Consider the following 13,035-nt stretch of genomic DNA (forward strand, 5'->3'; position numbering starts at 1 on the left):
AGGCAGGGAGGCGGGCAGAGGGACTGCTGGGCGACCCCTCCCCCCACTTCTCCGTCTGGGGAAAAATGAGCCGTGCTTCCAAGATCACAGGTTAGGGAAAGAACCCCAGTGCTGCTGAAGACCCCTTCCCCCTTCTGTGAATATCTAGGGTCAGGGACAGTTAGGGGGGTCACTGGAGGAGCCATTCCCAGGTCAGAGGTCAAGGAAGGAGCCGAGAGTTCTGACAGAAGACCCCTCCCCCCTTCTGTATATGTCAGGGGTCAGAAGGGGGTGCTACTGTAGGATCCCTTTCCAGATCAGAGGCCAAGGAAGGAGCCAGGATTGCTGCTGGAGGACCCCGCCCCATTTCTATGTGCATCAGAGTTGGGGGCTGCGGGAGGATCCTTTCTTTAGGTTAGAGAAAGAGCCAGGAGTACTGCTAGGGAACCCTCTTATGTCAGGGATGGAGTCATGGGCATGCCCGATGGAGGATCCTTCCCATGGAAACCAAAACATACAGAAAATGCAAAATAACCCTTTCCAGTGCAGCATCTTCACCCAGATTTTTTTAATAGGAAAATTTCGATTTCATCTGCTTAAAGTGTTGTAGGAGGGCTTTCCTAGGCCCCACACCCCTCAGTAGCCTTCCACACTGAGGTTACTATATTCTCTTATCCTGTATGCCCCTAGTTATTTACATATTCTTTCTCCTGTTAGAAGGTGAGCTCCTTGAGGGCAGACATGCTTCTCGACTTTCTTTTTATCCTTACCACTTAGCACAGTGCCCAGTACATGGGGATAATGGCTGGACTTGGGATTTCATTGCTCCCAGATGGGAGCACCTTCTCTTCCAGCCTTAAGGTTTTTTAAGAGTTTCCTAGAGTATAGGTGTCAGGCCCAAACCAGATTAAAATGTAATTGGGAAATGGTTTAAAAAATAAAAATACAATAAAACTAATACCAACCTGCTTTTCTAAGTCAGTATGTGGCACTCAGGGATCCTTATGTACAGTTTAGTGGGCCTTATTTGTGTTTCAGTTTGACACCCCTAGCCTAGAGCATCGAGACTGACTCGTTTAGGATCGTGAAGCCAGTATGTATCAGAGGCAGGCTTTGAACTCAGGCTAGCTTTCTCTCTGCTATGTTGTGGACATACAGTAAGTAGACAATAAGTGCTTGTTGACTGGCTCAGCAATCATTAAGTGCCTACTGTGTGCCAGATACTGTGCTAAGCCCTGAGGATACAGAGGAGTTAAAAAAAAAAAGCCAGTCTCTGCCTTCCGAGAAGTTCTGTTCTAGCTAGGAAACTGCACAGAAAAGTAAAAACAAAAGATATACTAAGTATGTGCAGTAGAATAGAGAATGGCTGGGGAGAGGAAGTCAGGAAAGGCTGTGTAGGATATGGTGAATGAGCTCAGGAGGCCAAGAATTTTAAGACTTGGAGGTGACAAAGGGGCTACTCCAGGTGGGGGGGTCTGTGTAAAGGCACCAGACAGAAGATGGGAAGATCAGATGATTTGGTCAGTTTGGCTGAAACCTAGCATGCAGGAAGGGAGCCTAGAGAGCTAGGCCAGAGGTAGATTTTGAAGAACCTTAAGTGCCAGGCTGAGCAGTTTGTAACCTGGGTGACTAGAAGGCTGGTGGGGCCCTTAAGAGAAGTAAGGACTTTGGGAAATGGGTGGGTTTGGAAGGAAAGATGAGTTCTATTTTGAGTCAGAGTTTGAAGTGCCAGAAGTACATACATTAGGAAATATCCAGTAGTTATTTGGTGGTCAGGACTAGACTGGGAGTCATCTGTGTAGAGAGAATTGAACTTAGGGGAACTGATAATATCATTGAAAGGGAGGGAAGAGGGCTTGGTACAGAGCCTTGGGGTACACTTAGAGGCGAAGGAGACTGAGAAGAGCTGAACAAATGGGAAAGCCCAGAGAGGAGAGAACATCCCAATAGAGAGCATGGTCTGACTGAAGTGTGTAGCATCTCCTGTTATGAAATGGGCAGCAGCAGTAGAAGAGGCCTGGGAGAAGGGAATGTATCTGGAGTATTGGAGGCCTGCCCCCATGCCTTGGAATGAGGGTGATGGAGTACCCTTCTGTGTCAGGGGTCAAGGAAGGAGCCCAGCTTGTTCAGAGGCAACATAGTGTGGTGCAAAGGGCACTAAATGTGGAGTCGGGACTTGGGTTAAAATCCTGGCACTGTCCTCTACTACTTGTGTGATCTTGGGCAAACCACTTAGCTCATCAGTAAAAATGAAGTTGTTGGACTAGATCGTGGTTCTTAACCCTTTTTGTTTTGTGGACCCTTTTGACAGTCTGGTTAATAAATAAGCATTTGTTAAGCAACTGCTGTGTGCCAGGCTCTGGGCTAAGTACTTTTACAAATGTCTCATTTAATAGGCCTGTGGACCTCTCTCCTCAGTATGTTTGTTGCCTATGTTCACAGACCAAAACATTTTTTCCATCTCAGTTCATCCCTGAAATCTACCTATGGACCCCAGGTTAAAAACCCCTGATGCAATGATCTTTACGATCCTTTCTGGTTCTAAAGTTGTTATTTATTAGAATATGAGCTCCTTGAAAGCAGGGGTTGATTTTGCTTTTTCTTTGTAACCCTATCTCCCTAATGACCCTACACTACCACTTAGTAAGTACTTAATAAATGCTTGTGGATTCATTCTTTGGGCATATCCTCTCCCAGGGTACTGGGAAAGTGGGCCTGGGGTTTTGGGAGAAGGTTTCATTGGAGAGGATCACAGGCTGACCTTCCAGCCAGGAAAGCCTGTGAATGAATCCTTCCTTGGATACTAACTGACCGGGGCCTAGTCACCTCACCTTTCCATACACCACCTTCCTCACCCAGTTGTTGTGAGACTCAAGGGAGGAAATGCCCTCGGTAGACTTTTTTTTAAAAGTTCTATATAAATGTCAGTTAACCTTATTGAAGGAATTCCCTCTTCCCCCCATTCCAGGATGTGAGCAAGGGCATGCAGGGGACCCCTGCCATTTGAGGGAGTCAGGGAAAAAGCATAGGATGATAGAATGTCCCCTCCTTTGCTGGGATGGGAGGGGAAAACAGGAAGAAGAGGAAGTCTTCCAAGGCAAGGCCTTGAGAGGAAGAGAAATTTATTTTAACTGAGTTCAACCTTGATTGGGCACCTAGGTGTGCCACTTAACCTCTCTGGGCCCTAGGGGACACTCTAAGACTATAAATTGCCCAGGAGATTCTGAGCTGCCTTGGTAGAGAGAGGGAGTTTCCTCATCCTTGAAGAAAGTGATGAAATCTCAGCCAGTCCCCATCCCGTATTAAGGGCTAGGTACTGAGCTTGACCTTGAGGGCAACGCAGAAATGAATTAAGAAAATGCCTCAATCTTCAAGGAATTGAGTTTATTTTTTAAGTTTTAAAAATTTATTTCCACCATTCCTACTCTCCTCTCCTTTTTTTTTTCTCCTTTTCTTTTTTAAAAAAATTAATTTTTTTAGTTCTCTCCTCTTCTTAAGTGAACCTTCCCTGTATAACAAGAAACATTGAACAAAAGCACCAGGTAACTGTGACTATCTGTACACCTTTCTTCCTGGGTGCCCCATACCTCTGAGAGGAGGGAGGTGTGCTTCATTCTTTATCTTGGGGGACTATGACTGGTTTTTCAAGGACCTAATTCAGCTTTTTTTGAATTTCCACTTATAGCAATTGTGTATTTTCTTTTGGTTCTCCCTGTTTCATTCTACATCAGTTCATACAGCTTTCCCAGTATTTCTCTGAATTCCTCATTTGTCATTTCTTTCTGCACAACAGTACTTTACTACATTCATTCACTATAGTTTATTCAGCCATTCACTTTCACAGAGACTTATTCTGGTTCTCAGTTCTGGCTTTTAACTTGAGTTGTAATCCCTTAAACCCTAGTGGGATGACTCTGTGCAACTCTGACTCAATTTAAGTCATCACTCGGGATGTCATTGGACAAACAACAGTGAAATGACCTTACCAAGCTCCCTGTTGACCACTCATTTATCCCCATCTAGAAGACTGATTTCCAAGCAGCTATTCCTAAGATGTTTGCTCTTACCCTGTTTTTTTGTAGCTTAATTTCCCTTGATCTTTGCTTTGAGAGAAGGAATAAAAGGGTGGGGGCAGGGGGATGTCTGGGAATGATGCCTCAAGCATACCTCAAGTCCAATTATGGACTGCTTAGTGTGTCTCTCAGACTAAAGACTAAAGTTTTCCCTACCTTCACTATTAGGAGTTCAATAAATAGATGATTGTGTTAAATATTTTCAAAATAAAAAAATGTTTTCAAAATACCTTATAATCACTACTTTCCTTATCCTTCAAATTCCAGACCTGATATCCTTGCTACATTGAGCACAATAAGCATATTCTGCTGGTTTAGACATTGTTTTCGTGTAACTTTTAGGAGAAACGCAAAATAATTTTGAGTAGATCAGTTCCCATTTGTTTACTTGTTATCTAAACCATCAAAGTCTCCTTTTTCACCATGTCCTGTTTGTCTTTTGAGAATAAGAACAAGGAGATAATTTTTAGTTTTCCTACCACTTTGATTTCCCTTTTAAGCCAGGATGGGGTTCTCCGTGATGTCAAGACATTATGGATATTTGAGGGCCTTTCCATAAAATACCCAGTGGAGCTTCATTCCTCTCTTGCCCCAGGAGTTTTTGTTGTCATGAACCACAGCCACACTGCAACGTGCATTCAGCGAAAAAGCTAGCTGGCCTTCCTTTAGCTGATACTGTAATAAGAAGTGCTGGTTTCGGATTGCTTGCTCGGAATCTGGCCCTTTGGGTGATAAAGGAGCACCCCTTTCTCATACTTGCCTCTGGGAGAACATAAGAATTGTCCAATTGGGTCAGATTCTTGGTTTCTGACACACTGATTTTTGTTTTGTGGGAGGACATGCGTAGTACCATTTACAGAACACTGAATTGAAATCTGTGGATCTGGATTCGAATTCTAACTATTACACTTACTACCAGTGTTAATTTGGATAAGTAATTTACATTTATGGACCTTGATTTTTTCATCTGTAAAATGAGAGGCATAGACTAGATAGCTTTTAGGTTTCCTTCAGCTCTAAATCTATGGTGACTAGCATAAATGCTTCAGAAGTTAATATGGGTACTCTCAACATGTAGCTTTAGTTAATAGCATATTGTGGGCTTGGCATCCATAAAATTAATCTTAGAGCTTTTGGAATCTGTTTTCCACTAGTACCACCTTTTGGAGGTACCAAACACTATATTTTCAAACAGCACTTAGAAAAGCATTGCTTTTATTTTTTTTCCAAGTTTACATTGTTCAAGAGGTAAAATTTTCCTTTTTAAAATATTAGCTGATATCTTGTGTTTTTATATGACCTTCATTTCTGAAGATTTCTTCCCCACCTCCCCCCCCCCCCACCTGTGAGGCATCATAAGATCATAGATTTAGAGTTGGTAACAAAGAAGAAAGAGGGGGAAGAAAAAGCAGTTCTGCAGAACAAACCATCACATCAATCAAATCTGACAGGACGTGGAATGTTCCACCCATGGTTCTCCACCTCTGCCAAGAAGGGAGGGAGGGTGTGTTTTACTTCACAGGTGCTCTCTCTTATCGCTGGAATTAAGGGATTCTCTTATTCTGGGCCATGGTGAAAGAGGCTGTGTTCTCTTTAGTCATACCCTTTATGATTTTATAAATGGATTATATCCCTCTCCAGATGGGAGGGTATTAATCTGCTCTGTTACCGTACAGCAGCCCCATCCTCTCGGTCAGTGTTTCTGTTGCTGAAATCGAATGCATCAGTCAAGCAGGCAAACATTTATTACATGTGTTAGTTTTTTTTCTCTTGTCGCTTCATGATGGCCACTCAAGAAATGTAAGTAGGTTTCAGAAGGGTTTATATAATTTATGGGTCAGCTTCTGATGGACTGCCTTACACCATTCTCCACGGTGATGAGTCCAAACCTCCTTTCTCTTCTGGCCCTCACCTCCAACCTCATACTCCTCTTTCTCAGCAAGTGATCTCATATGACTTCACTGAAAAGATTGAAGCCGCTTCTCACAAGCTCTCTTCCTCTCTCATCCGCTCTCTTCCCTTTGCTGCTAAACCTCTAGAAAAAATAGCCTGCACTCCCCGCCTTCACTTCCTCACAACCCTTTGGACTTGTGTCCTCCACAGTTGACCACCCCTTCTACATAAAATTCTCTCCTCCTTAGGCTTTCAAGATACTGCTTCCTTCATTGTCTTAAACCTGTCTAACCACTCCAAAGTCAGCTTTCCAGATTGAGCTTCCTCCTATCCCCATCTCCAAGTGTGGGTGTTTCCCAGTCTTCTTCTTTCTCTTCAAGCTCTTTTATGAAGAACACATTCTCTATCCTGGCTACTGTTAATCACTTCCATTCAGATGACTCCCCAGTTTTCTTCTCCAGACCCATTTTACTCCCTAAATGCCTAGGCCGGAGGGGGAGAAATTTTGAGACAGGGAGACCGATCAGGAGCCAGACCAGAGTCCAGCTAAGAGATGAGGGCCTCTACCAGGATGATGGCTGTTCCCCACCTGAAAGTGATCTTACCCATCTCAGATTTCCTTGGAGCACTTTAGGCTATATCTTTTTTTACTTTATATATCATTTTTACTCCCCAGTTCTAGATTATAATAAACTTGAGAGAAGGGACTGTGAGGGCAAGCAAAGTGGGACTTTTTACTGTTTTTTCTTTTGGAGTGCTTCTCAGCACTAAGGCAATCAAGTGCCTTTGATTGAGTCTTGCCTGTGTTATAGGAAGGCCCACACCCTTTTGCTAATTAGGTCAGGAGAGGTGTAAAGCCCTCCATAGGTGTGAACCCCTGGAGAGGTGTGAAAGCCTTGGCCCTGAAAAAGGGTAGATATACCCAGAGGATAGCCATTGGACTCAGAATCAAGAACTCTCAGAACTGTGGGAGGAGAAGTTTTGCTTTGGGGGCTCACTCGCTGGAAGAATGTCGCATCATTTGACCAGACAAAACTCTGGGTGGCTTTTGGAGCCCCCCAGCTTTGAAAACCCAGATGTTGATGCTTCTCTCTCTGGTAACTATGTATTGCTATAGTCAGATGGTTAGAAGCCTTGTCTGCTGATTTGTGTTGTTTTGGTCTGTTTATATAATTTCTGCTTGTAATTTCTGTTTGTGTTTTCTCTGAAGTTGCCTGAAGGTCTGAGTGCTGACTTTTTCCCCTGACCTAAGTGGATGATATATATGTATGTTTAATTAAAGTGAGATGTAAACCCCTTAAAGTTTCTTTCCTTAGAAAAGCAGATCAAGGAACCTGTGCTAGCAGCCCTCCTGTGTGCTGGTGTTGTTCGTCTTAAGCCACAGTAGAGGCAAGTAGCATTGTTGTTACGGGGACTTTGATCATTTTTCCATCTTGGTGTCTCTAACATATTCTTTGCCCTTCTTTGGGCACTTAAATTTTTGTTGAATAAAATATTATAAGGGTATTAAGCAAAAGTAGAGGTGGGGAAAGAGGTAAGGGTTTCAGCAAGCTTTTAACCTTTTGAACTTAGCTTTGTGTAGAGAATACACCTAGGGTTCCTCAAAGAAACTTTTGCTATTGATGTCAGAAATGAAATAACAGATTGGAAGAATCCTGAGTCAATACGCGAGAACAATATGACCAACACCTATTAAGTGCCTACTCTCTGCTTGCTGGTGGAGCTCCGAAGTTTTGATAAGACATAATCCCTGCCCCTGTGTGGTTTGCAGTCTAATAGAATCAGACCCAGTATGGCAGTTCTTAATGAGTTGTCAGTATTTTTGTGTCATGTTTTGTTTGCAATTCAGATTAAAAACTGTAACATCTTATTGCTTCAGCTTTTCTCCAGTTTGGGAGAATGTGAACCTCAGAGCATGGCCCCAAGTTGCAGTAGGTTAAGATGCCTCTATGATGGGTCACCCGGTTGCTTGAGATAATTTAGACAAACATGTTTTTGGGCCTAAATCAGCTGAGGTATAACTAATTTAGGAGCTGAGAGTTTGAAGCTGCTGCAAGCTCAGCTACCAAGAGCTCCTCGATAAAGTCTTGCTGGATGCCCCACCTCCGAGTGAGCTTGCTCTCCTCATATTTCCATAGAATACTTTGGCTCTTTCAGTAAGGGTGCAGGCAGAGGTCTACTATGGAGGGTCCCCAAGAGCAGGGCTGGATCAGAACCAAGAGCCAAGACAAAAGGAGGTCCCGTATTGATGTTTTCTTAGAGCAGGTTTTCAGGTGTTACTTTTCCTAAGGCGATTCCTCACAGAGGCTGGTTCTAGATGGTATCTTGTGGCAAGCCTGTGATGGGCATAGACTGAAGCCTTCTTGGAAGGCGGTCCCCCACTCCCTACAGATTGGGAGGAAAAGCATTATTAAACACTTCCTGTTTGCCAAGCTCTGTGTAAACACTGAGAATACTAGTACCAAGTTGAAGACAATCCCTGCCCTCAAGGAACTTGATTCTAGTGGGTGAAACTATAGGGGCATGGTAGCCAGGGAGGACAGGGTCAGAATGGAGCCTTGGGAGAGCAGGTGAACACACCCTTTCTGGTACAGTGGCAATACTAATTTGATTATGGACCTAGAACTAGAAAATGGGTGTCTGGGGGGAGGGGTAGAGGGTGCAGTAGATAGAACCCTGGACTTAGGAAGTTCAAGTTTTGCCTCTGTGTGACCTAGGGAAGTCAGTCCACATCCTCAGTTTTCTCATCAATAAAATAGGGATGGTAATAGTGCCTTCCTCCCCAGGTTGATGTGAAGATAAAATCAGATAGTATTTGTAAAGTGCTTAACACAGTGCCTTGCGCGCAGTAGTCGTTGAATGGATGCCGTTTGAAAAAAAATGTCCCCAGATTGAAAACAGTGTGCCCTGTCTTCTTTCCTCTTAACTCGTTTTCTCTCCCTCTGTCTTTCATCTTCTACTCCCATCCTTTCTTTTTCTGTTTCTTCCCTATCTTTTTTCCTCCTTCCCTTAGTTCTTGTTAGTGGTGCATAGGGTATAATTAACTTTTGCATAGATATCTCTTCCTAGTTGGGGCTAAAAAAGTATTGATACTCCACCCTAGAGTAAGTCAATTCAGTGGGCATTTCATTAACGTAGTATTGGTACTGTGCTTTCCGAAAAAGGAAACATTCAAGGACATTACCTTACTGTTATCTTACCTGCCCCTACAATAAGTCAATATACATTTATTTTGTTGTTCAGTCAGTATAGTCATGTCCAACTCTTCGTGGCTCCATTTGGGGTTTTCTTGGCAGAGATGCTGGAGTGGTTTGCCATTTCCTTCTCCAGATCATTTTACAGATGATTGGAAACTAAGGCAAACAGAGTGAAGAGATTTGCGCAGGGTCACTCGTAGGAAGTGTCTGAGGCCTGATGAGTCTTCCTGATGCCAGGCCTGGTGCTCTGTCCACTGTACCACCTAGCAGCCCAAACATTTATTGAGCACCTACTGTGTGCCAGACACTGTGCTAAAATACACCAGAGATATACAAAGAAAGGCGAAAGATAGTCTCTGCTCCCAAGGAGCTCCCAGTCCAGTGGGGGAGACAACAAGCGAATAGCTGTGTACAAACAAGCCATGTACAGGAGAAATTGGAAATAGTCAACCGAAAGAAGGCACTAGAATTAAGGAGGGGGCTGGGGAAGGCTTCTTGTAGAAGGTGGGATTTTAGTTGGGACTTGAAGCCAGGGAAGTGAAGAGGCAGATATGAGAAGGGAGAGAGTTCCAGGCATGGGGGCAGCCAGGGAAAATGCCCAGAGTTAGGAGTGTCTTGTTCAGGGGGCAGCCAGGAGAACAGTGTTGCTGCGTTACAGAGGACATAGATGAATGTTGTTGTTTGTCCTTCCTTCTGCAAGAGGACCATGACATCAGGAAAGTGATGCCATGACTTGCAAGTGAATTGGATTGAAGTGAGGGAGGGCATGCAAAGGCACCAGCCTCACTCTCTCCTCCAGAGTCATCTGGGTGCAGTGGCCAGATATAAATCAGGATGACTAGAGATGGCCCCTGGAGTGTAAAGTATAAGACTTGAAGAGGATGGAGAGAAGGGGAGGTTATAAAGGGCTTTAAATGTCAAACAGAGCATTTTACATTTGATCCTGGAGATCATAGGAAGCTACAGGAGTTTATTGAATAGAGGGGTGCCATGGTCAGACCTTCCTTTCAGGACTGTCGCTTTGGTGGCTGAATGGAGGACGGATTGGAGTGGGGAGACACTTGAGGCAGGCAGAGGCATGGGCAGCTGGTACAGTAGTCCAGGTGTGTGGGGATGAGGGCCTGCACCTGAAGGGTGACAGCGTCAGAGGAGAGAAGGGAGTATATTTAGAGATGTTACAAAGGTAAAAATTAACAGGCCTTGGCAACAGTGACTGTGGGGGGAAGTGAAACAGAGTGAAGAGATCAGAGTGGTTTGGAGGCTGCAGTGAAACAGCCCAATTTATTTTTTTGCTGGAGGGAGGATAGTACAGTAGAAAGAACCCTGATTTTGAAGTCAGAGGACCAGGGTTCAGATCCTGACTCAGCTGCTTTCTACCTCTGTGGCCTGAAAGTTGCTCAACCTTTCTGGGTCTCAATTCCTCATTGGTGAAATGAAGAAGCTGCATTAGATGACCTCTCTGGTCTGTTCCAACCCCAGATCTGTCAGCCTATGATTCTTTACCTCTCTGGGCCTGGTTCTTCATCTGGTTGTATTAGATGACCCATTTCAGCTCTGAATTTATGATGCTTTAATCATATGAGAACAAAGAGCATTGTAGACAGTGGTATGCTGGTAAATGATCTCTGAAAAAAAAAATGCTCACAACAGTCTTTTAAGTTTAATCTGTATTGTTACCGTTTTTCTCCATTACTTTCTAAGTCTAAACAATCAACAAAACAATAGATCAAGCCCTGATTTGTATCGTTTGCCAATGCTGGAGGTGTAAATGGTCACACTGCCAGCTCTCCAGAACCTGTCCAAGCTGGCTCCAGCCTACCTCTGATTGTAGGATTATCCAGTTGCAGCATGGGCTGGTGGTGGAAAGAGAGCTGGACTTAGGCTCAGGAAGACCTTCATTCCAAATTTGCCTCTAGCACTTATAGACTGTGGGCAAGTCACCTAACTCCTCGGAGCCCCAGTTCCCAGCAGCAGCTAGATCATCATACCTGTATGTTGTTGGCATTAGCAGAGATAGGGCAGCATCTCTCCCACTACCAGACTTCTGCTTAGGCCCTGTTGACCATGGTACTTTTCCTGAAATTCCTGAATTTTAGATGACAGCATCCATTTGCTTCCTCCCCAAGCAAGGCTTTGTGGAGCATCCCGTCTGTACAGGGTATCGTGCAGAGTTAGAGCTTAGCACAGTTCGTGGCACATAGTAGGTACTTAAATGTTTATTGACTGAAATGATCTCTTCCCTTTGGGAGTTCACACTCTTGGGATGAGAAAATATCTATACCCCCAGTCTACATGACAAATATTTACAATATGCGCACACATGCTGAGGGGCTAGCTGGATGGAAGCCTAAACCTTACACTTCCCGCAGCCTTTATTCTCAGATTCTCCGGGATTCCTACTTGGTGCTTGCCTTGCTCTAGCTGATCTTCTTCCCTCTGGCCCCGTACTGCCTGAAAGCTAGGGCTGTTACATTTTACCCCTTCCTCAGGGCTCTTTGGTACCTTTAAGAGGTACGGGGAGGTCCCTCTCAAGCCCTCACTGATTACATGCCCTCAATTTTAGGGTATAAGCACCCCAGTTCCATTTAACCCCTTAAGTCAAATGAGTTTCTACAAAGAAATATTTACTTCAAAGATATAACATGTGTGAACAAACATCCATTTCCCCCCAACCCAATACTTGGGGGGCATAGTCACCCCCTACACCACCCAGTCTCTGGGGGAAGGAGGAGATTCAGTGTCACAGCTTCACTCAGGTCCTGTGTGGCATTTGCCCTACCGAGTTCGAAGTCCAGAGCTGCCCCCTGAGCTCGAATCCCCAGGACCCTGACTTCTCAGGGCTTCTCAGGGCTCCTCTCCTACCAGAGCATGTCGCTGATAGAGCTTCATCCCTTACAGAGTTCTCAGCCTCCCGACTTCATGTGAAAGATGGCCAATGCTGAAGTGAGTGTCCCTGTGGGGGATGTAGTTGTGGTGCCGACTGAAGGGAACCAGGGGGAGAACCCTGAAGACACCAAAACCCAGGTGATCTTGCAGTTACAGCCTGTGCAGCAAGGGTAAGTGAGCAACGCTTTGGATACTCTGAAAGCCTGGAGAGCTGTGGAGAGCCAGGGAGAGAGCTCTCAGCCCTGTCCCGTTAGAGCTGGCCTGCCTTCCTCTGGCATCCTGGCCTGGGTCATTAGTGAGGGTGCCGGCCACAGTGCAGGCAGGCGCATGACCTTGTAGTTAGGCTGGGGTTTAGGAATGAGTCAAGGAAGGCACCTACAAAGATGTTCCCTTTCCTGTTGAAAGGGTCTTTGGACCCTCATGAAAATGGCAACCAAATCTTTTTTAAAGCCTTGCCATCTGCAAAGCACTATTGGCAGAGGTGTGCTGGAACAGCTTGTACTTAGGGCTGATTGTTAAATTTTCAGTGTGAGCGTTTACACCTTGGAAATTGGCAAATACAACAGATGGGCTTAAGTTATTGACTTGTTGATTGTCGAGACTTAAGAAAGTGATGGAAAAAAATGTAATGCAGATTAAACTTAAAAGTTTGTCCTAGGTCCAGTTATTTTTTTTCTTACTGAGCTGGTTGTTAAACATTTCCCAGCACCACGATGGCTGTAGAGAATACAAAGAAGACTTGCTTCTCACCCCTGTGGATCTCACAGTCTGTTTGGAGAAAGGAAGAATTCGTAAGAAGATAATTAGCGTTATAAGGCATTATATTTGGAAAGGGTTAGCTTCGTGGGCTGCCCGTCACACAATTGACCTAGGGTGATAGGGGAGGGTTTCACAGAAGATGTGAGATCTGAAGGATGAGTAGGAATTAAACATGCAGAAATGACCAGAAGGGTGGCGGGGGTGGGGGGAGACATTTTAGGGATAATTTCTTCCCAAATATAAGGGTC

At 44.5% G+C, this 13,035-nt stretch overlaps 1 protein-coding gene across 1 annotated transcript in view; it reads left to right on the forward strand.

Moving 5' to 3' along the window:
• GMEB1 (glucocorticoid modulatory element binding protein 1) overlaps window positions 1-13,035 on the forward strand; it is a 44,969-nt gene that overhangs the window by 893 nt on the left and 31,041 nt on the right. The window contains exon 2 of the mRNA XM_036742739.1: window positions 12,041-12,198. Within this exon, the coding sequence (XP_036598634.1) occupies window positions 12,071-12,198 (128 nt within the window). The 5' untranslated portion in view covers window positions 12,041-12,070. The remainder of the gene's footprint in view (window positions 1-12,040; window positions 12,199-13,035) is intronic.

The sequence above is a fragment of the Trichosurus vulpecula genome, chromosome 2 (genome assembly GCF_011100635.1).
Source record: "Trichosurus vulpecula isolate mTriVul1 chromosome 2, mTriVul1.pri, whole genome shotgun sequence".
Classification (NCBI taxonomy): domain Eukaryota; kingdom Metazoa; phylum Chordata; class Mammalia; order Diprotodontia; family Phalangeridae; genus Trichosurus; species Trichosurus vulpecula.